At 41.0% G+C, this 16,275-nt stretch overlaps 1 protein-coding gene across 1 annotated transcript in view; it reads left to right on the top strand.

Moving 5' to 3' along the window:
* Positions 1-16,275, top strand: part of LOC128650467 (atrial natriuretic peptide receptor 2-like) — a 570,608-nt gene that overhangs the window by 68,487 nt on the left and 485,846 nt on the right. The window contains 1 exon segment of the mRNA XM_053704420.1: positions 12,489-12,694. Coding sequence (XP_053560395.1) covers positions 12,489-12,694 — 206 coding nt within the window.

The following is a 16,275-nucleotide window of genomic DNA, read 5'->3' on the forward strand; positions in this document are numbered from 1 at the left end:
CTCTCACTGTGTTATATATAGAGAGTTGTACTGACCTAATCACTGTGTTATATAGAGAGTTGTACTGACCTATCACTGTGTTATATAGAGAGTTGTACTGACCTATCACTGTGTTATATAAGAGAGTTGTACTGACCTATCACTGTGTTATATAGAGTTGTAATAGCTATCACTGTGTTATATAGAGAGTTGTACTGACCTATCACTGTGTTACATAGAGAGTTGTACTGACCTATCACTGTGTTATATAGAGAGTTGTACTGACCTATCATATTGTTATATAGAGTTGTACTGAGCTATCCCTGTGTTATATAGAGAGTTGTACTGACCTATCACTGTGTTATATAGAGAGTTGTACTGAGCTATCACTGTGTTATATAGAGAGTTGTACTGACCTATCACTGTGTTATATAGAGAGTTGTACTGAGCTATCACTGTGTTATATAGAGAGTTGTACTGACCTATCACTGTGTTACATAGAGAGTTGTACTGACCTATCACTGTGTTATATAGAGAGAGTTGTACTGACCTATCACTGTGTTATATAGAGAGATGTACTGAGCTATCACTGTGTTATATAGAGAGTTGTACTGACCTATCACTGTGTTATATAGAGAGTTGTACTGACCTATCACTGTGTTATATAGAGAGTTGTACTGAGCTATCACTGTGTTATATAGAGAGTTGTACTGACCTATCACTGTGTTATATAGAGAGTTGTACTGACCTATCACTGTGTTATATATAGAGAGTTGTACTGAGCTATCACTGTGTTATATAGAGAGTTGTACTGAGCTATCACTGTTATATAGAGAGTTGTACTGAGCCTATCACTGTGTTATATAGAGAGTTGTACTGAGCTATCACTGTGTTATATAGAGAGTTGTACTGAGCTATCACTGTGTTATATAGAGAGTTGTACTGAGCCTATCACTGTGTTATATAGAGAGAAGTACTTAGCTATCACTGTGTTATATAGAGAGAGTTGTACTGAGCTATCACTGTGTTATATAGAGAGTTGTACTGAGCTATCACTGTGTTATATAGAGAGTTGTACTGACCTATCACTTGTGTTTATATAGAGAGTTGTACTGAGCTATCACTGTGTTATATAGAGAGTTGTACTGAGCTATCACTGTGTTATATAGAGAGTTGTACTGACCTATCACTCGTGTTATATAGAGAGTTGTACTGACCTATCACTGTGTTATATAGAGAGTTGTACTGAGCTATCACTGTGTTATATAGAGAGTTGTACTGAGCCTATCACTGTGTTATATAGAGAGTTGTACTGAGCTATCACTGTGTTATATAGAGAGTTGTACTGAGCTATCACTGTGTTATATAGAGAGTTGTACTGACCTATCACTGTGTTATATAGAGAGTTGTACTGACCTATCACTGTGTTATATAGAGAGTTGTACTGACCTATCACTGTGTTATATAGAGAGTTGTACTGAGCTATCACTGTGTTATATAGAGAGTTGTACTGACCTATCACTGTGTTATATAGAGAGTTGTACTGACCTATCACTGTGTTATATAGAGAGTTGTACTGACGCTATCACTGTGTTATATAGAGAGTTGTACTGACCATCACTGTGTTATATAGAGAGTTGTACTGAGCTATCACTGTGTTATATAGAGAGTTGTACTGAGCTATCACTGTGTTATATAGAGAGTTGTACTGAGCTATCACTGTGTTATATAGAGAGTTGTACTGACCTATCACTGTGTTATATAGAGAGTTGTACTGAGCTATCACTGTGTTATATAGAGTTGTACTGAGCTATCACTGTGTTATATAGAGAGTTGTACTGAGCTATCACTGTGTTATATAGAGAGTTGTACTGAGCTATCACTGTGTTATATAGAGAGTTGTACTGACCTATCACTGTGTTATATAGAGAGTTGTACTGAGCTATCACTGTGTTATATAGAGAGTTTGTACTGAGCTATCACTGTGTTCATATAGAGAGTTGTACTGAGAGCTATCACAGTGTTATATAGAGAGGTTGTACTGAGCTATCACTGTGTTATATAGAGAGTTGTAACTGAGCTATCACTGTCGTTATATAGAGAGATTGTAACTGAGCTTTCACTGTGTTATATTGAGAGTTGTACTGACCTATCACTTGTGTTATATAGAGGGTTGTACTGACCTGATCCACTGTGTATATAGAGAGTTGTACCTGACTTTCCCACTGTATATTGAGTTGTATGAGCTATACTGTGTTATATAGAGAGATTGTACTGACCTATCACTGTGTTTATATAGAGAGTTGTACTGACCTATCCAGCATGTGTTATATAGAGAGTTGTACTGACCTGTCACTGTGTTATATAGGAGAGTTGTACTGACCTATCACTGTGTTATATAGAGAGTTGTACTGAGCTATCACTGTGTTATATAGAGAGTTGAACTGAGCTATCACTGTGTTATATAGAGAGTTGTACTGAGCTATCACTGTGTTATATAGAGAGTTGTACTGAGCTATCACTGTGTTATATAGAGAGTTGTACTGACCTATCACTGTGTTATATAGAGAGTTGTACTGACCTATCACTGTGTTATATAGAGAGTTGTACTGACCTATCACTGTGTTATATAGAGAGTTGTACTGACCTATCACTGTGTTATATAGAGAGTTGTACTGAGCTATCACTGTGTTTATATAGAGTTGTACTGAGCCTAATCACTGTGTTATATAGAGAGTTGTACTGAGCCTATCACTGTGTTATATAGAGAGTTGTTACTGAGCCTATCACTGTGTTATATAGAGAGTTGTACTGAGCTATCACTGTGTTATATAGAGAGTTGTACTGACCTATCACTGTGTTATATAGAGAGTTGTACTGAGCTATCACTGTGTTATATAGAGAGTTGTACTGAGCTATCACTGTGTTATATAGAGTTGTACTGAGCTATCACTGTGTTATATAGAGAGTTGTACTGAGCTATCACTGTGTTATATAGAGAGTTGTACTGACCTATCACTGTGTTATATAGAGAGTTGTACTGACCTATCACTGTGTTATATAGAGAGTTGTACTGACCTATCACTGTGTTATATAGAGAGTTGTACTGAGCTATCACTGTGTTATATAGAGAGTTGTACTGACCTATCACTGTGTTATATAGAGAGTTGTACTGACCAATCACTGTGTTATATAGAGAGTTGTACTGACCTATCACTGTGTTATATAGAGAGTTGTACTGAGCTATCACTGTGTTATATAGAGAGTTGTACTGAGCTATCACTGTGTTATATAGAGTTGTACTGACCTATCACTGTGTTATATAGAGAGTTGTACTGAGCTATCACTGTGTTATATAGAGAGTTGTACTGACCTATCACTGTGTTATATAGAGAGTTGTACTGACCTATCACTGTGTTATATAGAGAGTTGTACTGACCTATCACTGTGTTATATAGAGAGTTGTACTGACCTATCACTGTGTTATATAGAGAGTTGTACTGAGCTATCACTGTGTTATATAGAGAGTTGTACTGACCTATCACTGTGTTTTATAGAGAGTTGTACTGACCTATCACTGTGTTATATAGAGAGTTGTACTGAGCTATCACTGTGTTATATAGAGAGTTGTACTGAGCTATCACTGTGTTATATAGAGAGTTGTACTGACCTATCACTGTGTTATATAGAGAGTTTCTATCAGTGTTATATAGAGAGTTGTACTGAGCTATCACTGTGTTATATAGAGAGTTGTACTGAGCTATCACTGTGTTATATAGAGAGTTGTACTGAGCTATCACTGTGTTATATAGAGAGTTGTACTGACCTATCACTGTGTTATATAGAGAGTTGTACTGACCTATCACTGTGTTATATAGAGAGTTGTACTGAGCTATCACTGTGTTATATAGAGAGTTGTACTGAGCTATCACTGTGTTATATAGAGAGTTGTACTGAGCTATCACTGTGTTATATAGAGAGTTGTACTGAGCTATCACTGTGTTATATAGAGAGTTGTACTGAGCTATCACTGTGTTATATAGAGAGTTGTACTGACCTATCACTGTGTTATATAGAGAGTTGTACTGAGCTATCACTGTGTTATATAGAGAGTTGTACTGAGCTATCACTGTGTTATATAGAGAGTTGTACTGAGCTATCACTGTGTTATATAGAGAGTTGTACTGAGCTATCACTGTGTTATATAGAGAGTTGTACTGACCTATCACTGTGTTATATAGAGAGTTGTACTGACCTATCACTGTGTTATATAGAGAGAGTTGTACTGACCTATCACTGTGTTATATAGAGAGTTGTACTGACCTATCACTGTGTTATATAGAGAGTTGTACTGACCTATCACTGTGTTATATAGAGAGTTGTACTGACCTATCACTGTGTTATATAGAGAGAGTTGTACTGACCTATCACTGTGTTATATAGAGAGAAGTACTGACCTATCACTGTGTTATATAGAGAGTTGTACTGAGCTATCACTGTGTTATATAGAGAGTTGTACTGAGCTATCACTGTGTTATATAGAGAGTTGTACTGACCTATCACTGTGTTATATAGAGAGTTGTACTGACCTATCACTGTGTTATATAGAGAGTTGTACTGACCTATCACTGTGTTATATAGAGAGTTGTACTGAGCCTATCACTGTGTTATATAGAGAGTTGTACTGACCTATCACTGTGTTATATAGAGAGTTGTACTGAGCTATCACTGTGTTATATAGAGAGTTGTACTGACCTATCACTGTGTTATATAGAGAGTTGTACTGAGCTATCACTGTGTTATATAGAGAGTTGTACTGAGCTATCACTGTGTTATATAGAGAGTTGTACTGAGCTATCACTGTGTTATATAGAGAGTTGTACTGAGCTATCACTGTGTTATATAGAGAGTTGTACTGAGCCTATCACTGTGTTATATAGAGAGTTGTACTGAGCTATCACTGTGTTATATAGAGAGTTGTACTGAGCTATCACTGTGTTATATAGAGAGTTGTACTGAGCTATCACTGTGTTATATAGAGAGTTGTACTGAGCTATCACTGTGTTATATAGAGAGTTGTACTGAGCTATCACTGTGTTATATAGAGAGTTGTACTGAGCTATCACTGTGTTATATAGAGAGTTGTACTGAGCTATCACTGTGTTATATAGAGAGTTGTACTGACCTATCACTGTGTTATATAGAGAGATGTACTTAGCTATCACTGTGTTATATAGAGAGTTGTACTGAGCTATCACTGTGTTATATAGAGAGTTGTACTGAGCTATCACAGTGTTATATAGAGAGTTGTACTGAGCTATCACTGTGTTATATAGAGAGTTGTACTGACCTATCACTGTGTTATATAGAGAGTTGTACTGAGCTTTCACTGTGTTATATAGAGAGTTGTACTGACCTATCACTGTGTTATATAGAGAGTTGTACTGACCTATCACTGTGTTATATAGAGAGTTGTACTGACCTATCACTGTGTTATATAGAGAGTTGTACTGTCCTATCACTGTGTTATATAGAGAGTTGTACTGACCTATCACTGTGTTATATAGAGAGTTGTACTGACCTATCACTGTGTTATATAGAGAGTTGTACTGACCTATCACTGTGTTATATAGAGAGTTGTACTGACCTATCACTGTGTTATATAGAGAGTTGTACTGAGCTATCACTGTGTTATATAGAGAGTTGTACTGACCTATCACTGTGTTATATAGAGAGAAGTACTTAGCTATCACTGTGTTATATAGAGAGTTGTACTGACCTATCACTGTGTTATATAGAGAGTTGTACTGACCTATCACTGTGTTATATAGAGAGTTGTTCTGAGCTATCACTGTGTTATATAGAGAGTTGTACTGAGCTGTCACTGTGTTATATAGAGAGTTGTACTGAGCTGTCACTGTGTTATATAGAGAGTTGTACTGAGCTATCACTGTGTTATATAGAGAGTTGTACTGACCTATCACTGTGTTATATAGAGAGTTATACTGACCTATCACTGTGTTATATAGAGAGTTGTACTGAGCTATCACTGTGTTATATAGAGAGTTGTACTGACCTTTCACTGAGTTATATAGAGAGTTGTACTGAGCTATCACTGTGTTATATAGAGAGTTGTACTGACCTATCACTGTGTTATATAGAGAGTTGTACTGACCTATCACTGTGTTATATAGAGAGTTGTACTGACCTATCACAGTGTTATATAGAGAGTTGTACTGAGCTATCACTGTGTTATATATAGAGTTGTACTGACCTATCACTGTGTTATATAGAGAGTTGTACTGAGCTATCACTGTTATATAGAGAGTTGTACTGAGCTATCACTGTGTTATATAGAGAGTTGTACTGAGCTATCACTGTGTTATATAGAGAGTTGTACTGACCTATCACTGTGTTATATAGAGAGTTGTACTGAGCTATCACTGTGTTATATAGAGAGAGTTGTACTGACCTATCACTGTGTTATATAGAGAGTTGTACTGACCTATCACTGTGTTATATAGAGAGTTGTACTGAGCTATCACTGTGTTATATAGAGAGTTGTACTGAGCTATCACTGTGTTATATAGAGAGTTGTACTGACCTATCACTGTGTTATATAGAGAGTTGTACTGACCAATCACTGTGTTTATATAGAGAGTTGTACTGACCTATCACTGTGTTATATAGAGAGAGTTGTACTGACCTATCACTGTGTTATATAGAGAGAGTTGTACTGACCTATCACTGTGTTATATAGAGAGTTGTACTGACCTATCACAGTGTTATATAGAGAGTTGTACTGAGCTATCACTGTGTTATATAGAGAGTTGTACTGAGCTATCACTGTGTTATATAGAGAGTTGTACTGACCTATCACTGTGTTATATAGAGAGTTGTACTGACCTATCACTGTGTTATATAGAGAGTTGTACTGACCTATCACTGTGTTACATAGAGAGTTGTACTGACCTATCACTGTGTTATATAGAGAGTTGTACTGAGCTATCACTGTGTTATATAGAGAGTTGTACTGACCTATCACTGTGTTATATAGAGAGTTGTACTGACCTATCACTGTGTTATATAGAGAGTTGTACTGAGCTATCACTGTGTTATATAGAGAGTTGTACTGAGCTATCACTGTGTTATATAGAGAGAAGTACTTAGCTATCACTGTGTTATATAGAGAGTTGTACTGACCTATCACTGTGTTATATAGAGAGTTGTACTGAGCTATCACTGTGTTATATAGAGAGTTGTACTGACCTATCACTGTGTTATATAGAGAGAAGTACTTAGCTATCACTGTGTTATATAGAGAGTTGTACTGAGCTATCACAGTGTTATATAGAGAGTTGTACTCTCCTATCACTGTGTTATATAGAGAGTTGTACTGACCTATCACTGTGTTATATAGAGAGTTGTACTGACCTATCGCTATGTTATATAGAGAGTTGTACTGAGCAATCACTGTGTTATATAGAGAGTTGTACTGAGCTATCACTGTGTTATATAGAGAGTTGTACTGACTTATCACTGTGTTATATAGAGAGTTGTACTGACCTATCACTGTGTTATATAGAGAGTTGTACTGACCTATCACTGTGTTATATAGAGTTGTACTGAGCTATCACAGTGTTATATAGAGAGTTGTACTGAGCTATCACTGTGTTATATAGAGAGTTGTACTGACCTATCACTGTGTTATATAGAGAGTTGTACTGACCTATCACTGTGTTATATAGAGAGTTGTACTGACCTATCACAGTGTTATATAGAGAGTTGTACTGACCTACCACAGTGTTATATAGAGAGTTGTACTGACCTATCACAGTGTTATATAGAGTTGTACTGAGCTATCACTGTGTTATATAGAGAGTTGTACTGAGCTATCACTGTGTTATATAGAGAGTTGTACTGACCTATCGCTGTGTTATATAGAGAGTTGTACTGAGCTATCACTGTGTTATATAGAGAGTTGTACTGACCTATCACTGTGTTATATAGAGAGTTGTACTGACCTATCACTGTGTTATATAGAGAGTTGTACTGACCTATCACTGTGTTATATAGAGAGTTGTACTGAACTATATGTGACATTATCAGGAGGGGAGAGAGCAGGTAAAGGAGAGACTATAGGAGAGAGAGCAGGTAAATGTGAGACTATAGGAGAGAGAGAGCAGGTAAATGTGAGACTATAGGAGAGAGAGCAGGTAAATGTGAGACTATAGGAGAGAGAGCAGGTAAAGATGAGACTATAGGAGAGAGAGCAGGTAAAGGTGAGACTATAGGGGGGAGAGAGCAGATAAAGGTGAGACTATAGGGGAGAGAGCAGGTAAAGGTGAGACTATAGGAGAGAGAGCAGGTAAAGATGAGACTATAGGGGAGAGAGCAGGTAAAGGTGAGACTATAGGGGAGAAAGCAGGTAAAGGTGAGACTATAGGGTAGAGAGCAGGTAAAGGTGAGACTATAGGGGAGAGAGCAGGTAAAGGTGAGACTATAGGGGAGAGAGCAGATAAAGGTGAGACTATAGGAGAGAGAGCAGGTAAAGGTGAGACTATAGGGGAGAAAGCAGGTAAAGGTGAGACTATAGGGGAGAGAGCAGATAAAGGTGAGACTATAGGGAGAGAGCATGTTAAGGTGAGACTATAGGGGAGAGAGCAGGTAAAGGTGAGACTATAGGAGAGAGAAGGTAAAGGTGAGACTATAGGGGAGAGCACAGGTAAAGGTGAGACTATAGGAGAGAGAGCAGGTAAAGGTGAGACTATAGGGGAGAGCACAGGTAAAGGTGAGACTATAGGAGAGAGAGAGCAGGTAAAGGTGAGACTATAGGAGAGAGAGCAGGTAAAGGTGAGACTATAGGAGAGAGAGCAGGTAAAGATGAGACTATAGGAGAGAGAGCAGGTAAAGATGAGACTATAGGAGAGAGAGCAGGTAAAGGTGAGACTATAGAGGAGAGAGCAGGTAAAGGTGAGACTATAGGAGAGAGAGCAGGTAAAGGTGAGACTATAGGAGAGAGAGAGCAGGTAAAGATGAGACTATAGGAGAGAGAGCAGGTATAGGTGAGACTATAGGGGAGAGAGCAGATAAAGGTGAGACTATGGAGAGAGAGCAGGTAAAGGTGAGACTATAGGAGAGAGCGCAGGTAAAGGTGAGACTATTGGAGAGAGCGCAGGTAAAGGTGAGACTATAGGAGAGAGAGCAGGTAAAGGTGAGACTATAGGGGAGAGAGCAGGTAAAGGTGAGACTATAGGGGAGAGAGCAGGTAAAGGTGAGACTATAGGAGAGAGAGCAGGTAAAGGTGAGACTATAGGAGAGAGAGCAGGTAAAGGTTAGACTATAGGGGGGAGAGCAGGTAAAGGTGAGACTATTGGAGAGAGAGCAGGTAAAGGTGAGACTATAGGGGAGAGAGCAGGTAAAGGTGAGACTATAGGAGAGAGAGCAGGTAAAGGTGAGACTATAGGGGAGAGAGCAGGTAAAGGTGAGACTATAGGAGAGAGAGCAGGTAAAGGTGAGACTATAGGGGAGAGAGCAGGTAAAGGTGAGACTATAGGAGAGTACAGGTAAAGGTGAGACTATAGGGGAGAGCACAGGTAAAGGTGAGACTATAGGAGAGAGAGCAGGTAAAGGTGAGACTATAGGAGAGAGAGCAGGTAAAGGTGAGACTATAGGAGAGAGCAGGTAAAGGTGAGACTATAGGGGAGAGAGCAGGTAAAGGTGAGACTATAGGAGAGAGAGCAGGTAAAGGTGAGACTATAGGAGAGAGAGTAGGTAAAGGTGAGACTATAGGAGAGAGAGCAGGTAAAGGTGAGACTATAGGAGAGAGAGCAGGTAAAGGTGAGACTATAGGGGAGAGAGCAGGTAAAGGTGAGACTATAGAGGAGAGAGCAGGTAAAGGTGAGAGACTATAGGGGAGAGAGCAGGTAAAGGTGAGACTATAGGAGAGCACAGGTAAAGGTGAGACTATATAGGAGAGCACAGGTAAAGGTGAGACTATAGGAGAGAGAGAGCAGGTAAAGGTGAGACTATAGGAGAGAGAAGGTAAAGGTGAGACTATAGGAGAGCACAGGTAAAGGTGAGACTATAGGAGAGAGAGTAGGTAAAGGTGAGACTATAGGGGAGAGAGCAGGTAAAGGTGAGACTATAGGGGAGAGAGCAGGTAAAGGTGAGACTATAGGGGAGAGAGCAGGTAAAGGTGAGACTATAGGAGAGAGCAGGTAAAGGTGAAACTATAGGGGAGAGCGCAGGTAAAGGTGAGACTTTAGGGGAGAGAGCAGGTAAAGGTGAGACTATAGGGGAGAGAGCAGGTAAAGGTGAGACTATAGGAGAGTGCAGGTAAAGGTGAGACTATAGGAGAGAGAGTAGGTAAAGGTGAGACTATAGGAGAGAGAGCAGGTAAAGGTGAGACTATAGGAGAGAGAGCAGGTAAAGGTGAGACTATAGGGGAGAGAGCAGATAAAGGTGAGACTATAGGAGAGAGAGCAGGTAAAGGTGAGACTATAGGGCAGAGAGCAGGTAAAGGTGAGACTATAGGGGAGAGAGCAGATAAAGGTGAGACTATAGGAGAGAGAGCAGGTAAAGGTGAGACTATAGGGCAGAGAGCAGGTAAAGGTGAGACTATAGGAGAGAGAGCAGGTAAAGGTGAGACTATAGGGCAGAGAGCAGGTAAAGGTGAGACTATAGGAGAGAGAGAAGGTAAAGGTGAGACTATAGGAGAGCACAGGTAAAGGTGAGACTATAGGAGAGCACAGGTAAAGGTGAGACTATAGGAGAGAGAGCAGGTAAAGGTGAGACTATAGGGAGAGAGCAGGTTAAGGTGAGACTATAGGAGAGAGAGCAGGTAAAGGTGAGACTATAGGGGAGAGAGCAGGTAAAGGTGAGACTATAGGGGAGAGAGCAGGTAAAGGTGAGACTATAGGGGAGAGAGCAGGTAAAGGTGAGACTATAGGAGAGAGCAGGTAAAGGTGAAACTATAGGGGAGAGCGCAGGTAAAGGTGAGACTTTAGGGGAGAGAGCAGGTAAAGGTGAGACTATAGGGGAGAGAGCAGGTAAAGGTGAGACTATAGGAGAGTGCAGGTAAAGGTGAGACTATAGGAGAGAGAGTAGGTAAAGGTGAGACTATAGGAGAGAGAGCAGGTAAAGGTGAGACTATAGGAGAGAGAGCAGGTAAAGGTGAGACTATAGGAGAGAGAGCAGGTAAAGGTGAGACTATAGGAGAGAGAAGGTAAAGGTGAGACTATAGGAGAGAGAGCAGGTAAAGGTGAGACTATAGGGAGAGAGCAGGTTAAGGTGAGACTATAGGGGAGAGAGCAGGTAAAGGTGAGACTATAGGAGAGAGAAGGTAAAGGTGAGACTATAGGGGAGAGCACAGGTAAAGGTGAGACTATAGGGGAGAGAGCAGGTAAAGGTGAGACTATAGGAGAGAGAAGGTAAAGGTGAGACTATAGGGGAGAGCACAGGTAAAGGTGAGACTATAGGAGAGAGAGCAGGTAAAGGTGAGACTATAGGAGAGAGAGCAGGTAAAGGTGAGACTATAGGAGAGAGAGCAGGTAAAGGTGAGACTATAGGAGAGAGAAGGTAAAGGTGAGACTATAGGAGAGAGAAGGTAAAGGTGAGACTATAGGAGAGAGAAGGTAAAGGTGAGACTATAGGAGAGCACAGGTAAAGGTGAGACTATAGGGGAGAGAGCAGGTAAAGGTGAGACTATAGGAGAGAGAAGGTAAAGGTGAGACTATAGGAGAGCACAGGTAAAGGTGAGACTATAGGAGAGAGAAGGTAAAGGTGAGACTATAGGAGAGAGAGCAGGTAAAGGTGAGACTATAGGAGAGCACAGGTAAAGGTGAGACTATAGGAGAGAGAGCAGGTAAATGTGAGACTATAGGAGAGAGAGCAGGTAAAGGTGAGACTATAGGAGAGAGAAGGTAAAGGTGAGTCTATAGGAGAGCACAGGTAAAGGTGAGTCTATAGGGGGGAGAGAGCACAGGTAAAGGTGAGACTATAGGGGGGAGAGAGCACAGGTAAAGGTGAGTCTATAGGGGGGAGAGAGCACAGGTAAAGGTGAGACTATAGGAGAGAGAGCAGGTAAAGGTGAGACTATAGGGGAGAGAGCAGGTAAAGGTGAGACTATAGGAGAGAGAGCAGGTAAAGGTGAGACTATAGGAGAGCACAGGTAAAGGTGAGTCTATAGGGGGGAGAGAGCACAGGTAAAGGTGAGACTATAGGAGAGCACAGGTAAAGAAGAGACTATAGGGGAAGGAGTCTACAGGTGAGGGGGAGAAAAGGTAAAGGTGAGTGAATGCACTTTTTTTGCTATCTTACTTATTCTCAGTCATTTCTTTTTATTGCACTTTCTTATTTCTTCCATTAATAATACACAAGAATACAGTTGTCTAGTCCTCTCTTTTATCTACCCCTTAAAAGTATCTCTTTTTTTTTTTTCGGTGTGCGTCTTACTTTCTCATCCTTTCTGTTCCTTCTGAGTTGATGCAGTCTCTGTTGTCTTTCAGTTATATACATATGTGGGCCCCTGGAAATGCTCCATATGATCATGCGTCAGGCACACAAAGAGAAGCTAACTAACGGAGACTACGTGTTTTTCTACGTTGATGTATTTGGGGAGAGTTTAAGAGCAGAAGGAAACCGAGAAGCCGGGAAACCTTGGCAAAGCAACCAAAGCGATGAGCAAGACCGTGAGCTTAAGGAAGCTTTCAAGGTGATGAGAGTGATGTTATAGTGCGCAACACTCATGTCTGTAGATATTAATAGCGCTGAATCTGTTGACGCTCTATAAATGATTGATAATAATAATGTTAAACCTATTAACTTCATGCTCAACTTACTTTGTCTTTTTTATTTAGTTGGTGTCTGTATAGAAACAGTATGAGTCGCACCTGCAACCGTAAAATACATTGTTGGGTTTATCTTTTTGAAGATGTTTTGAGGTGTAAATGGTGGTCAATTGATGGATACAGTGATGGTACAGAACATTGTGATTGGTATAGGGAAGTCTTGTGCTACAGGTGTCTCCAGGGCAGGTGACCTGATCACTGTAATTTATAATTAGATGGATTATAGGTTGAGTTATTAGTTATTTGAACTACAGGTCTGGGTCATCATTGCCTTTTGAGGTTGTGCTGGGACATGATGGAGCAGATGACGCAGACGAAAATGGTGATGAAAGATGTAGAGTAGAAAGACTATCATATTTGTGACAAAAGCTCTATATTTGAGACAGAATTGGCTGAAGCTGACAGATTGACTAAGATTATGGCTAATGACGGCTACTATAGGTAGGCAGGTGGGGCTGACAGGTACTGTATGCAAGTGGGTATAGCTCATGGGTACTGTAAGCAAGTAGATATAAGCTCATGGGTACTGTACGCAAGTAGGTATAGCTCATGGGTACTGTAGGAAAGTAGGTATAGCTCATGGGTACTGTAGGTAAGTAGGTATAGCTCATGGGTACTGTACGCAAGTAGGTATAGCTCATGGGTACTGTACGCAAGTAGGTATAGCTCATGGGTACTGTACGCAAGTAGGTATAGCTCATGGGTACTGTATGCAAGTAGGTATAAGCTCATGGGTACTGTAGGAAAGTAGGTATAGCTCATGGGTACTGTAGGAAAGTAGGTATAAGCTCATGGGTACTGTAGGCAAGTAGGTATAAGCTCATGGGTACTGTACGCAAGTAGGTATAGCTCATGGGTACTGTAGGCAAGTAGGTATAGCTCATGGGTACTGTAGACAAGTAGGTATAAGCTCATGGGTACTGTAGACAAGTAGGTATAAGTTCATGGGTACTGTAGACAAGTAGGTATAGCTCATGGGTACTGTAGACAAGTAGGTATAGCTCATGGGTACTGTAGGCAAGTAGGTATAGCTCATGGGTACTGTAGGCAAGTAGGTATAGCTCATGGGTACTGTAGGCAAGTAGGTATAGCTCATGGGTACTGTAGGCAAGTAGGTATAGCTCATGGGTACTGTAGACAAGTAGGTATAGCTCATGGGTACTGTAGGTATAGCTCATGGGTACTGTAGGCAAGTAGGTATAGCTCATGGGTACTGTAGACAAGTAGGTATAGCTCATGGGTACTGTAGGCAAGTAGGTATAGCTCATGGGTACTGTAGGCAAGTAGGTATAGCTCATGGGTACTGTAGGCAAGTAGGTATAGCTCATGGGTACTGTAGGCAAGTAGGTATAGCTCATGGGTACTGTAGACAAGTAGGTATAGCTCATGGGTACTGTAGGCAAGTAGGTATAGCTCATGGGTACTGTAGACAAGTAGGTATAGCTCATGGGTACTGTAGGCAAGTAGGTATAGCTCATGGGTACTGTAGGCAAGTAGGTATAGCTCATGGGTACTGTAGGCAAGTAGGTATAGCTCATGGGTACTGTAGACAAGTAGGTATAGCTCATGGGTACTGTAGACAAGTAGGTATAAGCTCATGGGTACTGTAGACAAGTAGGTATAGCTCATGGGTACTGTAGGCAAGTAGGTATAGCTCATGGGTACTGTACGCAAGTAGGTATAAGCTCATGGGTACTGTAGGCAAGTAGGTATAGCTCATGGGTACTGTAGGCAAGTAGGTATAGCTCATGGGTACTGTAGACAAGTAGGTATAGCTCATGGGTACTGTAGGCAAGTAGGTATAGCTCATGGGTACTGTAGACAAGTAGGTATAGCTCATGGGTACTGTAGGAAAGTAGGTATAAGCTCATGGGTACTGTAGACAAGTAGGTATAAGCTCATGGGTACTGTAGGCAAGTAGGTATAGCTCATGGGTACTGTAGACAAGTAGGTATAGCTCATGGGTACTGTAGGCAAGTAGGTATAGCTCATGGGTACTGTAGGTAAGTAGGTATAGCTCATGGGTACTGTAGGCAAGTAGGTATAGCTCATGGGTACTGTAGGCAAGTAGGTATAGCTCATGGGTACTGTAGGCAAGTAGGTATAGCTCATGGGTACTGTAGACAAGTAGGTATAGCTCATGGGTACTGTAGGCAAGTAGGTATAGCTCATGGGTACTGTAGGCAAGTAGGTATAGCTCATGGGTACTGTAGACAAGTAGGTATAGCTCATGGGTACTGTAGACAAGTAGGTATAGCTCATGGGTACTGTAGGCAAGTAGGTATAGCTCATGGGTACTGTAGACAAGTAGGTATAGCTCATGGGTACTGTAGACAAGTAGGTATAGCTCATGGGTACTGTAGGCAAGTAGGTATAGCTCATGGGTACTGTAGACAAGTAGGTATAGCTCATGGGTACTGTAGGCAAGTAGGTATAGCTCATGGGTACTGTAGACAAGTAGGTATAGCTCATGGGTACTGTAGACAAGTAGGTATAGCTCATGGGTACTGTAGGCAAGTAGGTATAGCTCATGGGTACTGTAGGCAAGTAGGTATAAGCTCATGGGTACTGTAGGCAAGTAGGTATAGCTCATGGGTACTGTAGACAAGTAGGTATAGCTCATGGGTACTGTAGGCAAGTAGGTATAAGCTCATGGGTACTGTAGGCAAGTAGGTATAAGCTCATGGGTACTGTAGGCAAGTAGGTATAAGCTCATGGGTACTGTAGGCAAGTAGGTATAGCTCATGGGTACTGTAGGCAAGTAGGTATAAGCTCATGGGTACTGTAGGCAAGTAGGTATAGCTCATGGGTACTGTAGGCAAGTAGGTATAGCTCATGGGTACTGTAGGCAAGTAGGTATAGCTCATGGGTACTGTAGGCAAGTAGGTATAAGCTCATGGGTACTGTAGGCAAGTAGGTATAAGCTCATGGGTACTGTAGGCAAGTAGGTATAAGCTCATGGGTACTGTAGGCAAGTAGGTATAGCTCATGGGTACTGTAGGCAAGTAGGTATAAGCTCATGGGTACTGTAGGCAAGTAGGTATAGCTCATGGGTACTGTAGGCAAGTAGGTATAGCTCATGGGTACTGTAGACAAGTAGGTATAGCTCATGGGTACTGTAGGCAAGTAGGTATAGCTCATGGGTACTGTAGGCAAGTAGGTATAAGTGTGTGGTTAGAACTTCGTGTATCCAAAATTTTCCTAGGGCGGCAGACTTTTTGTGGGGTGACAGATTTTTTGTGGGGCGGCAGATTTTTTGTGGGGCCTTTTGTGGGGTGGCAGATTTTTTGTGGGGCCTTTTGTGGGGCAGCAGATTTTTTGTGGGGCGGCAGATTTTTTTGTGGGGTGGCACTTGCCCCCGGCCGCTGCACTGACTGTGAAATGGATAAAAAAATGATTTTGTGCGGGGCTGCTGTCACTTGTGGGTACAGGGCAGGTAAGAGCA

This window comes from Bombina bombina, chromosome 2 (genome assembly GCF_027579735.1).
Source record: "Bombina bombina isolate aBomBom1 chromosome 2, aBomBom1.pri, whole genome shotgun sequence".
Taxonomy (NCBI): Eukaryota; Metazoa; Chordata; class Amphibia; order Anura; family Bombinatoridae; genus Bombina; species Bombina bombina.